Below are 15,922 nucleotides of genomic sequence, written 5' to 3'. Positions count from 1 at the left end.
GGTCGCACGTCCGATGCTTATCACAAGGGCGTGCCACCTGACCTATACCTGGTCGGGAAGGTGTGGATGATGCCTCGCTTAGTTTCCTGCATGGCATACACGTAAACATTAAATACGAGCCTCGATCGGCTCTCGGGTTATCTCGTGAATCGGCTCAAAGAGCCGATCCACCCATGATTCGGACGGGGTGTCCGAATATATGGTGGTCCTGCTTGATCAAGATAAAGCTGATTAGATCTACGACGATTTAGGGTTTTCACCGCATAATCGGATCATCCTACTCACGATTGGGCCTCGCGCTCGCGCACGGTGACCGTAAGCCGATCCTAGACAGGGCCTAAAAACCAACACGAGGTTGATCCCCGGAACATCCTTTCTAGGGCTAGCAAACGTCACCCTACACGCCGCTGGATCCTCCAACCCTTTGTAACGCCTAACTATTGCGGATTTTAAACTAATCCTTGATGAAACAAGGAGCAACCGTAACGGATCAGATCTACTAAACTATGATCAAGCGGGGTGCCGCCCCTACACCTAAGATAGGTGTAAGGGCGGCTAGATATGCAAGGGTCGCATAACGAAAGCATGTAATTCGAAGAACAATGCTAACCCTAACACATCTAAGATAACTACGTTGCTCGCCATCAAAAAGGCTTCGATACGAGCAACGCATGAACAACGTGGGCAGGCTTGTGCTGCCTAGATCGCAAGATGCGATCTAGGCAGCATGGTGCTTACCGGTAGAAACCCTCGAGACGAAAGAGTTGGCGATGCGCCGAGATTTGTTTGTGGTTGAACGTTGGTTGTTGTTTATTCCATAAACCCTAGATACATATTTATAGTCCAGCGGACTTTCTAATGTGGGCGTGCACCAAACCGTGCACGAGATAAACTCTAACTTCTAAACCGATACATAACCTACTATATTAAGATACACGGGCTAACTAGCCCAAACTCTGCGTATAAAGGCCGATTCACATATTTCTTCCAAATAGATTCTTCACGTCCATCTTGATCGCGGCCCACCTCTGACTCGGTCAAATTCTGGTGATAACACATCCTTGATCACCAGGCCCGTCGCCTCCTTGTCCGTGAGAAGGAGGTCCCCCATCCTTGCTGATAAGCCCTCTGCCGAGTCGGCGCCACCTGCTTTTGCAGGGGACCTCGACGGAGCACGCCGGCCTCCTCCAGACCCCCCCGACGATCTCACCGGTGAAACCATCGAAAACCCTAAGCCCTCTCGCAGAACTCCTAGAGTGCTGCCGAAGAGACTCAGATACCACCAGCGCACGACCAGAACCTCGCCGTCGAGATCCAAATCACCGCCGAAGACACCACGCGAGAGAGGAAAACCCTAGCAGATCGCGATCGCCTTCCGATCGCCCTAGGCGTAACTTCCGCTCCTAGTGGACCCACTCGTGTTATCTTCGTATCATACATGATACTACTATATGATACTAACCACTATGGCCAGCCTAAGGGTATGTTTGTTCCTCACATGAATTTTTTTTCCTGTTTTTTGTTTAGAAAATGATTCCTTACCCCCGGGGGATAGGACGCTGCGCAACCTCCTGGCCCTCCTCCGTTGGATGCAAATCATCGCGCGGACGCACGTGCGTGGGCCCCATAGATTTTTTTCCCTTCCTATGTCTCCTTCAACCTTATCCTCCTGAGCCCCTCCTGAGCTCCACTTCTCTACAGACCCCATCGCCGGTCTCCTCCCCAGCTCCCGCGCCTCCCTACTGCTGGATGCCCTCGATCTCGTCGGCCGCCGGCGCTACCACGACCCTGCCGTCGAATCCCATGCTCCCATCCCGGCGCCAAGACTCCCCGTCGCCATCTAGGCTGCCGGCGAGCGCACCAAGGATGCCCGCCACCGCGCACCATGGATCCCCTCCACCGCGCATCCAACCTCGTAGGCCTCCGCCGCACCTCAACGTCGTCGTCCTCCGCCGAGCCCCACGGGAACCTCGCCTCTTCGCCCCAGCCTCCGCGAGCTTGCTCGGCAGGGAGGCTGCAAAAGGCTACCACATGTACTACCATGGCGGCGGAGCTGGGATGATCTTGCTACATATTAATATACTGTTTTGCTACATATTCATTTTTTGCTACAATTAATATGCAACGTTTGCTACAAAAGCATAAATGTTTTGCTACGAAGTTTCTGGCGAGATCTCCCTTGGTGTCCTCGACGAGGTCTAGGTTCTATGAATTTTGCAACATATAAATAATTTTTTTGCCACAACTTTTTTGCTTCTTTGCTACAATAGCACAATATGTTTTCTACGGGGGTCTCCGGCGAGTTCTCCAGAAAGTTTTCCGGTGAGTTCTCCGGCGATGTCTTCGACGATATTTATTTTTGCTACAACAACACATTTTTTTTGCTACGAGCTCTCCGGCGAGGTCTCTGGCGAGACTCCGGTGAGCTCAGACTTTTTTATTTATTTCATGGGCGAACCCTTTTTTTGCTACATGCAGTTGCTGTCGGGGTGTTTATTTTGCTGTCGGGGGTGTTTTTTTTTGCTACATGCAAATCTAACCATACATGATATCGATCCAACGGCTGGGGACCCGGGGGGCTGGGGAATCAGATCCCCCGGGGGACGCCCAGCACTTTCCTTTTAGTTTTGGCCCATCAAGATGTTGCATGAGTAGAAACCAAGACGGAGCCTTTTTCCCGCATTCCTTTGGTTGCTAACAAAATATGTTGTTTCAGCCCATAGTTTGCTTGGCTCGAATTTTCCTTCCTGGCAAAATGCTTGTTGTTTGGTTATATATTCACAAATGCTTTCTCAACTCTAATTATTGCATTAGTTCGTATACAACGGTAATATGGTCCCACAAGAACTTCAGTAGTTAATTGTCGGAAATTTGCATTGCGCGATGAGGCTTGTGATGAGCCTGAGCCAATGATGCCGCAGTCGATGCATCATCCGTGTGAATTCACGGCACCGCGGCACCTCCGAGCAAACACACACGTGATGCGGACATCCTGGTGGGACGGCGGCAGGTCTTCGTCGGCTTAGCAGTTGGAGAGCCCCCACTCTTGAGTGACGAGCTTGGCCGGCACCAGACGGAGAGGAGGTAGCTCGTGTGAGGCTGGGTGTCGAGCAGGAAAGAAAGGGAATGGACCTGGGACTTGATCGCTTTTATAAAAGAGAGGGGCTTTTGTGTAAATTGGCGAGAACGAGTTGTCCATCGTTGCCACGTTGACTCGACAGGTAGGCCCGAAAGGTTAGAAAACGTCTTAACACGGCTAATTGGCAAAACCATTGCTATGTGTCACACACCCGCGCAAAAGTGGTATTTATGTTTCCAAAAGCCCAAATGTGGTGGTTATGTGACACCAGCGTCTCAAAATTAGTGCTATGTGTCACACACTTGTCCAAATGTGGTACTTGTGTAAGAACTCAATATCACCTTCCTCTCGTACGAGATGGACGACAACAATGACCAATTCCGCCCCATCTCCATCAGCCATAGCGTGAGTCCCCTCTCCCTCCATGCCGATTCGATAGTAGGTGGGAGGGGGACCTCGTTCCTCTGTTATGTAGTTAGGGTTAGGGTATGTATGTTGTGGTGTGTCGTTGGGGTTGTCGGAGAAACACACAAGAGAATAAATCTGACACTAATCTACTCCCACACCGGTGGGCGGCAGCGACCTTCACGGTGTTGTCTCAAAGTTGATGGCAACGTGTGCTTGCCGATCCTTCAGACCGGTGGCTTGGTCTTCTTGCATTTCTTCAGATCCGGCGAGATCCATTTCTCGACGTGTTGCTCGCGTTTATCGTTATCACGAAAACGTTGGGGCCGGGGCGACGTGGATGCTCGGAGTGAGTATGTTGATCTGGGGGTGCTGGATTTGTCGTTATTCCTCGACTTGGTCGATCGGATGCGACAAATCTTGGTCCAAGGTACCATGGGGACGTCATCCGGTCGACGTGCCACAACGATATGTGCCTCGCTGCTTGCAACATGCATGTGCATATACCCATAAAGTCTCATTGGCGATGCTGCTCTTTTAGATCTAGCGATGGTGGAGACTCGACATCTCTTCCAATGAACGTCTAGGCAGCATTGGAGTTTGGCGGCGACGACTAACTTCGACGAGTGCATAAAATCCTACCAGCGAGCAGCTCAACCGCGCACGACCTAGCTCCTCTGCCGGCACGCCCCTTCCCCGTCCATCGTAGGGGGCACCACGCCGCCTCGATGGCTCGCTGCCCACTTCCCCTGCTCGAGTGTCATCGCTGCTGGCTTACTGCGACCCGCACGCTCTCGCCCCGTTGCCCGCAGCCTCCTCCGAGCCTGAGCTGGAACTTCTATCATTGGGCGCCCAGGATCGACGGCACTACGGCAGCAACTGCCGATCGACTCGGATTTTCATCCTGGCATCGGAATACAAGGGCGCTGTGTGGGTGCTCTAACATCTTCATCATCCATCTTTCAACAACAACAAAAAAAAAGCAGACAAAAGAGACTAGCAGGCTAGCAGCACACCTACGGAGGCTAGCAGTGAAGAGGAAAAACAAAAAACAAATCCCAACACAACACCTCGGGCAAATCCTATTCATCACCCGGTAGCGATGATTAGTAGCCATCCACGCACGGTGGGTAGTTATGGATCTGGCCCAGTTTTTTTTTTTTTTTTGAATTCAACACGTACTATTTATTGATCCATAATCAAAAAGTCATTACAAAGAGCCTCACGGATTGAGTCCGGAGGAAGACCATGCCACACAGACATAACAAAGGACACCCCTCTAGCTAATTGATGTGCAGCCACATTGAGTTTGCGAGACACATGAAGAAAACTACAAGAGACAAAAACCATAGAGCTTATCCTGATGTCCTCAATGACTGTACCGAGCAAAGATCGATCAGTCATAGAGGAGGTTATACGTTGTATCACTGATAGGCAGTACGAGGCAATGATGATCTTGGGGAAACCCTCATCGGAGGCGAAAGAGAGGGCACGGCGAATGGCCAGCGCCTCCGCCAATTCTGGTAGCACGACATTACCAGATCGCTCGTTGAAAGCTGCAAGAAACGAGCCATTGTGATTTCGTGCGACAATACCAGTCCCCATCTGCCTCAAAGACTTGAACATGGCTGCATCGACATTCACCAAGACAGTACCTTCCGGTGGCGGAGCCCATTTAACACTTGAGGAGAGCTCACGCCTATGGTTAGTAGTTGGTGTGTACAAGTGGAGCAAGATCAAATCCATGTATGCATTAATCCTTGCAGCCAGAGAAGCAGGATGCACCAAGCCCTCTCCCTCACGGGCTTTATTCCGTGCATCCCAAATATGCCAAACTGTAACAGCTGCCGTACTAATCTGGATATCCGAGCTACGGTCAAGGAAATCGAGAACCCATGTCCGTGGAGAGATGAAAGAACCTCTACGAAGATGGATGCCATGCTCAGGCTTAACACCCTTCCAGACTTCATTGGCGAACTGACAGGACAGTAGGGCATGTTGCACCGTCTCATGTTGATTGCAGAAAACGCAGGCATAAGACGCCTCAATATTCCGCTTCTGCATCTGGTGACCACAGGGAAGACAATCATGCGCAAGTCTCCATAAGGTGATGATCATCTTACCAGGTGCTTTATTGGCCCATAATTTCCTCCATAACTTCGAGTCTACACTGTCAAGGGCGGCAGAAGAGGCGCCTTGACCAGTGCCGCTCCGATCCACTGCAAAGCGATCCTCCCGAGCCAGGTGATAAGCTGATCTAACAGTGTAATGACCAAAGCGGGCGAGCGGCCAAGACACATGATCATCCCCGCCGTGCCGACTAATTGGAATCTGCAAAATCTTGTCAGTTGTGGCTTCATCGAAGATCGTTCTCACAAGCTCCACGTCCCAGGCTTTTGCATCCTCCAAGATCAGGGAGTTCACCGTTTGGTCCTGGGGAATAGGGATCAGGGGGCGAAGCATATAGGGCTTCACATCAGGAATCCAGGGGTCTGATAGAATTTTAATTTTCGTTCCATCTCCAACACCCCAACGAATACTCGACTTGCCTGCTACACTTTTCGAACTTGAGCAAATTTTAAATTCGAGCAAACTTTGCTCAGATTCTAAATTTGTTTAAAACTATTTTTTGCTTAAATTCGATTTTTTTAAAAAATATTTTTTTGCGCCGATTCGAAATTTGTTAAAATTTATTTTTTGTTAATATTCCAATTTTGAGCAAATTTCAAATTCAAGCAAATTTTCAAATTGAGCAAATTTTAAATTCAAGCAAATTTTCAAATTAAGCAATTTTCGAATTTGAGAAAATTCGAATTCAGGGATATTTCAATTTAAACTTTCTGTGGGTTTTTTCAAAGAAAGCTAATGAAAAAACGACTAGAAAAACATCAAACGGAACCATATGGGCCGAGCCCATTAACGATTCCCCTTAGCGATGGTTAATGGTTAACCATCGCTAACGGGCGATAGGTAGCTCGGTAAAACAACAATGAGCCAGGTAAAGAAAAACTTAGGCCGTGCGTACCAGCCCGTGAAACACAGAGAAAAAAGGCCCGAGACAACAACTACAGCCCACGAACAAAAATTTAACAGGTAAGATACACAACAGCCCATACAAGAAACAAAACAGGCCAACGTCGCACGGCGCTCAACTTGGCTGAGAACTACTAGTAGCAAATTCCAAAAAACAAAAAGACACAGGGAGGAGCCGCACCGAGGGCTCCGGCGCCGCCCACGGACTCCGGTCGCCTTACTACAGCGGCGCACCGTATACCTGCATTTCCTCCCCGTCCCGGAACAATCCGCTGCGTCGCCAGCTCGTTGCGCCGCCGCCGCCGCCGCCCCGAGCTCGCTGCGCAGCCTCCTCCGGGCACAGGTAGCATCCTCCTTCTCCCTTCTCCTTACTTCCTTCCTCCCTCTTTCTCCCCTCCCCCCCTGCGTTCCATTTTGCTGTTTTTTAGCCGTAGGTATCAGAGCTGAGTTCGTAGGTCGATTCTGGTCAAGAGAGGTACTAGTTCATTGATTACTTGGTCTGTGCTAGTCATTGCTAGTTTCCTCAGATCGAAACAGGTAAGGGTGGTGTCGCTAGTATCCACACTCCTAAATTAATCTTGCTGTTCTCTAGTAGTTTTTTTTTTCCAAAACGCAAAAACTTTGTGTTTCGATGCATTGATAGAAAAGAGATGTTTTACATAATTGCAAGCTCGGGACGAGCCAACACCGCACCATACAACTCAACGCAATTTGGAAGAATACATGCAGTAGATCTATCTGAAATGGTTCATAAATTGTTCAACTTTTCTGATCGGTCAATTCATTCTACTGACAATCAAATAGCATATACATTTTGTATAACTTCCTTGCTTGAAATAGGGCACATATTCTCTAATTTACTGAAGCTAAGTCACCTAACTACAGTACTATAGCAAACCTCCGGTGCTTTTACTCATGTATTTTATGGTTCCTGCAATCCTGCATGCATGTCTAGGGGTGCTGTAATGAGCTGGAAAAAATATATGTGCTTTCACTTGCAGCATCACTGAATAGGTTTAGGGATAGTTTCTTAATACGCAGAACTTGATGCTTGTGCATCTGAGTATATCATGTTCACTATTGATGCTTTGAGGCCCTATAATTAGCTATAAAGGTTTAAATTACTACAGCAAGCCATGATTAATATGGAGAATATGAGATCAATTCTTACACATGTGAGTAGCTTAGGGTTGAAAATTCCATTTGCTGCATGTTAACTGATTTTATTGAATCTCTCTTGATTGAAGTATGGGCTCGCAGAAATAGAAGAAGGAAAGCCCTAACCCTCTGGTTGCCTTTGCACGGGAAGACATCTGGGTGGCGATGGCGGCGACTGCGACACCTGTTCTCCATGTCAGTCTTTCTGCCACGGAAGCTGCCAACCCCTCCCCCGAAGGCTGAGTCCTTGCCCAACCTCTTCATCCCTGGTACGGTTCTTTCTTTCCCTTCTCCTTCCCCTTCCTGTCCTTCCTTCCTTCCTTCCTTCCTTCCTTCCTTCCTTCTTGTAACTGTAACCACTGTCAGGCATCGTTTGCTTATACAGATTTAGGTCTTAGTAGTATGGTAGTAGTCTTGCGGGATTAAATCTTGCGCAAATCATCTAGATTCAGGTAGGTCTGGATTTGGCTGGGATGTTCTTTAGTCAGGGCCTAATTATAATTAAGCTCGCGCCTTGGACATTAGATTTTTTGGGCATGTACAAGAGCCTCAAATCTGGAGTGGTAGACGTCAAGAGATGTGGGGACCGGATTATCCTGGTCAAGCTGGTAGTTGGGGACTTAGTTCTCAATGTTATTAGCGCTTATGCCCGCAAATAGGCCACAATGAGAACACCAGGAGGGAATTCCGGGAAGGCCTAGAGGACTTGGTTAGGGGTGTACCCAGTGGCGAAAAGCTCTTCATAGGAGGAGACCTTAATGGCCACGTGGGTACATCTAACATAGGTTTTGAAGGGGTGCATGGGGGCTTTGGCTATGGCATTAGGAATCAAGAAGGGGAAGATGTCCTAAACTTTGCTTTACCGTACGACATGATCGTAGCTAACACCCTCTTTAAAAAGAGAGAATCACATCTAGTGACTTTTAGTAGTGGCCACCACAGTAGCCAGATTGACTTCATCCTCTCAAGGAGAGAAGACAGGAGTGCGTGCCTAGATTGTAAGGTGATACCTGGAGAGAGTGTTGTCCATCAGCATAAGCTTGTGGTGGCTGACTTCCGCTTTCGACTTCGTGTCCAGCGGGATAAGCGTACGAAAGTCGCTAAAACGAAGTGGTGGAAGCTCAAGGGGGAGGTAGCTCAGACGTTCAAGGAGAGGGTCATTAAGGAGGGCCCTTGGGAGGAAGGAGGTGATGTGGACAACATGTGGATGAAGCTGGCGACCTGTATTCGTAAGGTGGCCTCAGAGGAGTTCGGAGTGTCCAGGGGAAGTAGAAGCGAAGTTTTTTTTTGAGAAGGAAAGTAGAAGCGAAGTTAGGGATACCTAGTGGAACACTGATGTCCAGAAGGCTATTAAGGAGAAGAAAGATTGTTTCAGACGCCTGTACCTGGATAGGAGTGTAGACAACATGGAGAAGTACAAGATGGCAAAGAGGCTGCAAAGCGAGATGTGAGTGAAGCAAGGGGTCAGGCGTATGAGGACCTCTACCAGCGGTTAGGCACGAAGGAAGGCGAAAAGGACATCTATAGGATGACCAAGATCCTTGAGAGGAAGACGAGGGATGTTGACCAAGTCAAATGCATCAAGGATGGAGCAGACCAACTCCTGGTGAAGGACAAGGAGATTAAGCATAGATGGCGGGAGTACTTTGATGGGCTGTTCAATGGGGAGACTGAGAGCTCTACCATTGAACTGGACAACTCCTTTGATGATACCAGTAGGCGTTTTGTGCGGCGAATCTAGGAGTCTGAGGTCAAGGAGGCGTTGAGAAGGATGAAGGGAGGCAAGGCAATGGGCCCTGATTGTATCCCCATTGAGGTGTGGAGAGGCCTCGGAAACATAGTGATAGTATGGCTAACTAAGCTCTTCAACTCCATTTTTCGGACAAACAAGATGTTAGAATAATGGAGATGCAGTATATTAGTACTAATCTTCAAGAACAAAGGGGATGTTCAGAGTTGTACTAACTACCGTGGAATTAAGCTTCTGAGCCATACAATGAAGCTATGGGAGAGAGTCATTGAGCACCATTTAAGACGAATGAAAAGTGTGACCAAGAATCAGTTTGGTTTCATGCCTGGGAGGTCGACCATGCAAGCCATCTTCTTGGTACGACAACTCATGGAGAGATACAAGGAGCAAAAGAAGGACCTGCCTATGGTGTTCATAGACTTGGAGAAGGCCTACGATAATATACCGCGACACGTCATGTGGTGGGCCTTGGAGAAACACAAAGTCCCAGCAAAGTACATTACCCTCATCAAGGGCATGTACGATAATGTTGTGACAAGTGTTCGAACAAGAGATGGCGATACCGATGACTTCCCGATTAAAATAGGACTACACCAAGGGTCAGCTTTGAGCCCTTATCTATTTGATCTGGTGATGGATGAGGTCACAAGGGATATACAAGGACATATCCCATGGTGTATGCTCTTTGCGGATGATGTGGTCCTAATCGATGATAGTCAAACGGGGGTCAATAGGAAGTTAGAACTATGGAGACAAACCTTGGAATCGAAAGGTTTTAGACTTAGTAGAACTAAAACTAAGTACATGATGTGCGGTTTTAGTACTACTAGGCACGAGGAGGAGGAGGCTAGCCTGGATGGGCAGGTGGTGCCTGAAAAGGACGCCTTTCGATACTTGGGGTCAATACACAAGGATGGGGATATTGATGAAGATGTGAACCACCGGATCAAAGCCAGATGGATGAAGTGGTGCCAAGCTTCTGGCATTCTTTGTGATAAGAGAGTGCCACAAAAGCTAAAAGGCAAGTTCTATAGGACGGCGGTTCGACCCACAATGTTGTATGGCGCTGAGTGTTGGCCGACTAAAAGGCGACATGTTCAACAGTTAGGTGTGGCGGAGATGCGCATGTTGAGATGGATGTGTGGCCACACGAGGAGGGACCGAGTCCAGAATCATGATATACGAGATAGAGATGGGGTAGCACCGATTGCAGAGAAGTTTGTCCAACATCGTCTAAGATGGTTTGGGCATATTCAGCGCAGGCCTCCAGAAGCTCCGGTGCATTGTGGACGGCTAAAGCGTGCTGATAATGTCAAGAGAGGACGGGGTAGACCAAACTTGACATGGGAGGAGTCCGTAAAGAGAGATCTGAAGGACTGGAGTATCACCAAAGAACTAGCCATGAAAAGAGCCGCGTGGAAGCTTGCTATCCATGTGTCAGAACCATGAGTTGGTTACGAGATCTTATGGGTTTCACCTCTAGCCTACCCCAACTTGTTTGGGAATAAAGGCTTTGTCATTTGGGTTGCGCTAAGGCAGTCGTCGCAGGATACCATGGGCTGTTGCAGCATTGCTTATTGAAGCCCTGCATTCTTGCTTGATTATTTTAGATGTTTTTGCATTTTTTTAAGATATAATTGTTTGGAAAAGCACATAGAGGGTACCATAGAGTCGTTGCAAATCATTGGCATGAATTATGTCAAGTAACCCAGGCATATGCATGTTCTCATGTTCATGTGATGCGAACTAATGACATGAACTTGTTCTTAAAACAATTAGCAGGGAGAGTTATAGAAGGGTATCAAGTGTACCACCACAGGAAATGAACTTTATTGTGGATCCCTGAATAGCTATGTATCAACCATATGACGAGACCATACGTTTTTTTTGAGAGAGCTAGAAGTGGTTAAAAATAATTCATACCTTGCTTGAATAGAACATAAAGATGGGCCTATACATGGACCGAACCCCATTTTTATCATTCAGTCTCACACCAGAATGCGCCCTGACACACTCTACTGGTGACCGAGCCAATACCGCAGCACTATGATATCGGATGATAATCCATCTCTTGAAATCATAATTGTTCTGCGTGATACATCAACCGAAATAGAAGCTGACGGCTCCTCTGGAGATCCTATCGTTCAACTGTTTTGAGCTGAGGCTACAGGTTGAAACTTAAAGACCAGTTCTAGCAGAACTGCAGCTAACTAGCAATCTTCTCCCTCTGCACTTTCTCTCTAGGCAGATTTATTCCATATTTCGTTTTTTTCTATTTCCCAGGGTCAATTTTACTTTCACTTGACACACCATCACCAATAGCGTAGGTGATGATTGACTAAGCATCAGAAACTAGATCAGTTGTTTTGCCCACTAGAAAGTACCAAATAGGTGAACATTTCAAGAGGAGATTGTGAAACTAAACACAAATATTTGAATATCGTGACTTCAGACCGAGATTTTTTCCCATCTTGGCTCTTGCTTGCTCTACATGTACACACGTGAAACCTTGTAAATGAAAATAATGGAACCCATAAACACTTTTCTAACAACCACTTTAAAAAAGCTAGTACAGTTATATTAAAACCCTGGTAAGTACCATTTAAAGTTATGGCAGTTATACTCTTATGGTGCTGTGATTCTTAAATTTATCACTAGTCGTAACTAAATTGTTGAATGTTATTGATCTTGTTATACATATTCTTGTTCGTTGAACAAAAGGAGTGAGTATAGTTCCCCTTTCCAAGTTTCAAAAAAGAAAAGTTCCCCTTTCCCTATTTACCGTCTTCTGTTACATTTAGAAGTTTAAATTTGGTACCTCTTTTGGGTTGTTTCCTTTCATGTTAACCTTCTGGTCTACACAACATCTGGACTCTTATTATTAGCAATGATGTATAGGGTTAAGCAAGCAGACAACAATTGGTGGACTTAGGGAAGCTTTTCGAATGTCTGGTGAAGTTGGGCATGGTATATTTTTCTTACAATTTGAACATTGTTATTCTTAGCATGCTTGTATTTGTGCAATATTATTCTGATATAATTGCAGACTAAATTATAGCAAGAAGCACATACTATAGCAGAACAAAGTAATTTTTGTCTCGAGTTCATATATTATATTATTCATTCTATCAGAAAAACTATTGAACAAGTACATCTTCTAGTCAGGATTTTGTTGTTTTCTGCTAAGACCCCTTAGCTATGAATAATTTACGATATACTGGATTATTTTGCTATTATCATGTGTCTATGCATAATGTATATCTTAAACAAGTCAAATCTTTTCAATTTTACCAGAAGAATCATTAAGGATAGCTTCCGTATACTTGTTTAGTGAATCTTCCTTGGAAATATTTGAACTTAATCTTCCATTCAGCAAACCTGCTAGAAAGAAATGGTTAGAATTTAAAAGGCGCAAATTCTCAAAATGAAAACTCTAGAAGCAAAAAAAAAAAAGATCGTCTGCGCTTTCTCCAGTGAACTAATGGTAGATGGATACCGGCAAATGATTATTCTGGCTGTTCTATCCTTCAGTTAAGTTGGGTCAGTCCATGTTCATTGCTCTCTCTTTTCAGCCTAAAGGTGTTAAAATAGCGTAAATTTCATGTACTGTGTTGTTAAATCTGGACTAAAAGTTCTTTTCAGTATTGTGCATCCTATGGGCCTTATTTAATGCTGATGGAGTTCTCTTTTGGCCAACCTTTCAGTATCATCTTCAAAAAGTTCAAGGTGGTATATGATCAACTCAAACCGTTCAGGTTCTCTGACAGTGCGTAAAGAAGGCCGCAAAGTACTTCCTTCTTCAATAAGGCCATCTGCATCTTACTCCACACAAGCTTCAGAAAACAGACCAAAGCAGGTTTGCTAGTTCTGTTGCTGATATAATTATTACTCCATCCGATCCGATAAAAGTGTCAGCAGCCACAGTCAATTAGCATTTTACAATAAAACCCCTCTAGATTAATCAAAAAAACATGACCAGACTGCTCTTGTTGAGGACGAAGTCAGCGATCTCCTTTGAGAATGTTGGCGTCGAAGGCGCAAATCAGCTCGCAGATATCCTCCGCGGTGACGCCGTCGGCCATCCATGACCACCAGTAGGACTGCACCGCCCGCTGGCTCTGATCCATGGTGCTCCTTGACCGGAGGCGGGCGAAACCCTACGGGGAGGAGGGCTTCCGCCATGGCAGTGCACTACCACCGGGGAGGTCGAGATCTGAGAGGGGAGAGGTCGAGAGCTGAGAGTGGAAAGGTTGAGATCTTTTACTGAGAAAGAGAGAGGATGAGATCTGAGAGGGAGGAGCTCCTCGACCTGGTTCATGAGGGAAGTTGGGGGTTGGACCTCGGAGGACGATGCTGACGTTGACCCACGAAACCTTGTTCCAGTTGATTGAGGGAGTGCGGACTGACGAAACAAAAAGCTCAAGGGTTTGTTTGTAAATTCGCCCCTCCGACTCTTTTTTCAGATCGGAGGGAGTATTTAATATTGGTTTCTTCAATATTTTCTTGCTTGTGGTGACTCTTGAAAATAATTTTGAGCAGTGACAATGTTGTCCATTTTCTTTGAATATGCTACTATAAATTTTCTGTGTATTGTGGTATATAGGTAATTCTTAACCATGTCACGTTGTGACCATTTGCAGTAGTGACAACGATAACTCTTGCATACATGCGTGAGCTTTACTATGTTTCTTTTTTCGTTTTCATAAGTTCTAATTCTGCTGGGATCAGTGCATCAGGAAGCTGCTGAGTCGCTATTGATTATGTATAGGCATTAGGCCCTACAATGTAGGTTTTAACTAATGTTTGTTAGAATAGATTGTTAGGTGTTACTCAACTGCTATTGGACTGAAAAGATTCTCTTCGTTTGCCATGTCAGTGTAGGTAATTGCTAGGTTCTTTACCGTCTTTTTGTTCATTATATCGATGTGGTGGTATCCTCGATTAAGCTCTTCACTTTACCTATACCAGATTTCTTGAGGAGGCATGAATTATTGATCTGATAGGACAAACTAACTCTGTTACTCGTAGATAGTTTATTGGAAATCTTGAGTCTTGTCTGTTCTCTTCTTGTTATCCATTTTGACAACATTTATCTGTACAAGAGTTCAGTATTGTGTATTTACTCTCCACCAACAATATTAATCACCTAACACCTTCATTTTCTGCTTTTGATGCCCACTGTTCATGCATATTTTCATCGAAACTGTAATTTATCAGTAAACTATATTTTTATTGCTTTAATAGTTGTTTTTTGTTTCCTGTTTCATTAATAAATTCTTCTTAGGGTGCATGTCATGCTGGGTCTTTTTTTACTGCTTATAGAAGATTGCCTTATTTATCCCCAGGTGAGAACAGACTTGACTACCTATAATATACCTGAGAAGCCAGTGACATTTGCTGAGGGGGCATCTTACAGTGTTGTAATACTTGCTGGGCTTGGAGTTGCTGCGTTGGCAGGATATGCTGTTTGCAAAGAGCTTACATTTGAACCAAAAGAGTATGTCTTTTGCATTCTATTAATTTGAACTTAAGGACGCCAAGCAGCACAATTTGTAAGAAACATGGTAAATCATATGGGCATGTTTAGTTCCTAGCCACACATCTGCCAAACTTTGGCACAACTGTGGCAGCTAATTGTTTCACTGCCACAGTTGTGTCAGAGGCCCCCATCTGTCATAGGCCCACACAAGTGTGGCGTGCCACACCTCCTTAGTAGCCTGCCCCACCTGTCGATATACTTATTATCTGGTGTATCACATAAGAAATTTTGTCCGTCGATCTCTTTTCTACATGGCATGGTTGTTCTTGTTGCTTTATGGCTAAATATCCCTATGTGGTTTATGATATTGATTTTTCTGGAAATTGCCTGTGGTATCCCTGTTCAATCTGATTTGGAGATTGCTTAATGTTGCTACTATTGTACAGGTACACAATTTTCGGGAAAGCTCTAGCAAGAGTTCAGAGTGATAGTCAGGTTTGTGGGTGTTAGTGTTATTTTGATTTTCGCCTGGCACACTATTATTCATCTCTTAGTATACTTCGTATATTCGTATGATTTTTCAGGTTACGGCCAAAATTGGTTACCCTATAACTGGTTATGGTACGGAATCCAGAAACCGTGCAGCTCGGCAGCGCATTTACAACACGGTTTGGACATACGAGCATGGTGTTGAACATGTGGAGGTAGCATAAATTCATGTCTCTACAGTTTATTGATGTGCCTTCTTTAACTATGCTGCTTACTTTTGCATCAAGATTATGGTAGTTAAGTCAATGAAAACATACAAGTTTACTGTGAGGAGCTGCGGTCTCTACTCTTTAATGATGTGCATTCTTTAACTATGCTGCTTTTTTTTTTTTTTGAGTTTTCACCGGGGGCGAGCGCAAAGGCTCCCACCTGAATGGCTTTGTATTCATTTCATCCTGTGGGGATCGGGTGAATTCCCCGATTTTTGTAGAACATGTTTACAGATATCAGAGCAGCGGGAGTACAGAAG

General features: G+C 45.6%; 1 protein-coding gene across 1 annotated transcript; it reads left to right on the top strand.

The window, feature by feature from the left end:
• Window positions 1-7,859: 7,859 nt before the first annotated feature.
• LOC124676757 (probable mitochondrial import inner membrane translocase subunit TIM21) lies at window positions 7,860-15,627 on the top strand. The gene is made up of 6 exons (XM_047212784.1): window positions 7,860-7,944; window positions 12,324-12,392; window positions 13,130-13,281; window positions 14,771-14,922; window positions 15,351-15,399; window positions 15,489-15,627. Exons 1-6 carry the CDS (start codon window positions 7,869-7,871, stop codon window positions 15,615-15,617), a joined length of 627 nt encoding a protein of 208 aa, XP_047068740.1. The 5' UTR covers window positions 7,860-7,868; the 3' UTR covers window positions 15,618-15,627.
• Window positions 15,628-15,922: the final 295 nt, after the last annotated feature.

The sequence above is a fragment of the Lolium rigidum genome, chromosome 7 (genome assembly GCF_022539505.1).
Source record: "Lolium rigidum isolate FL_2022 chromosome 7, APGP_CSIRO_Lrig_0.1, whole genome shotgun sequence".
Classification (NCBI taxonomy): domain Eukaryota; kingdom Viridiplantae; phylum Streptophyta; class Magnoliopsida; order Poales; family Poaceae; genus Lolium; species Lolium rigidum.
The sequence above is the reverse complement of the archived record's forward strand: the minus strand, read 5'-3'. Positions and strand labels throughout refer to the sequence as shown.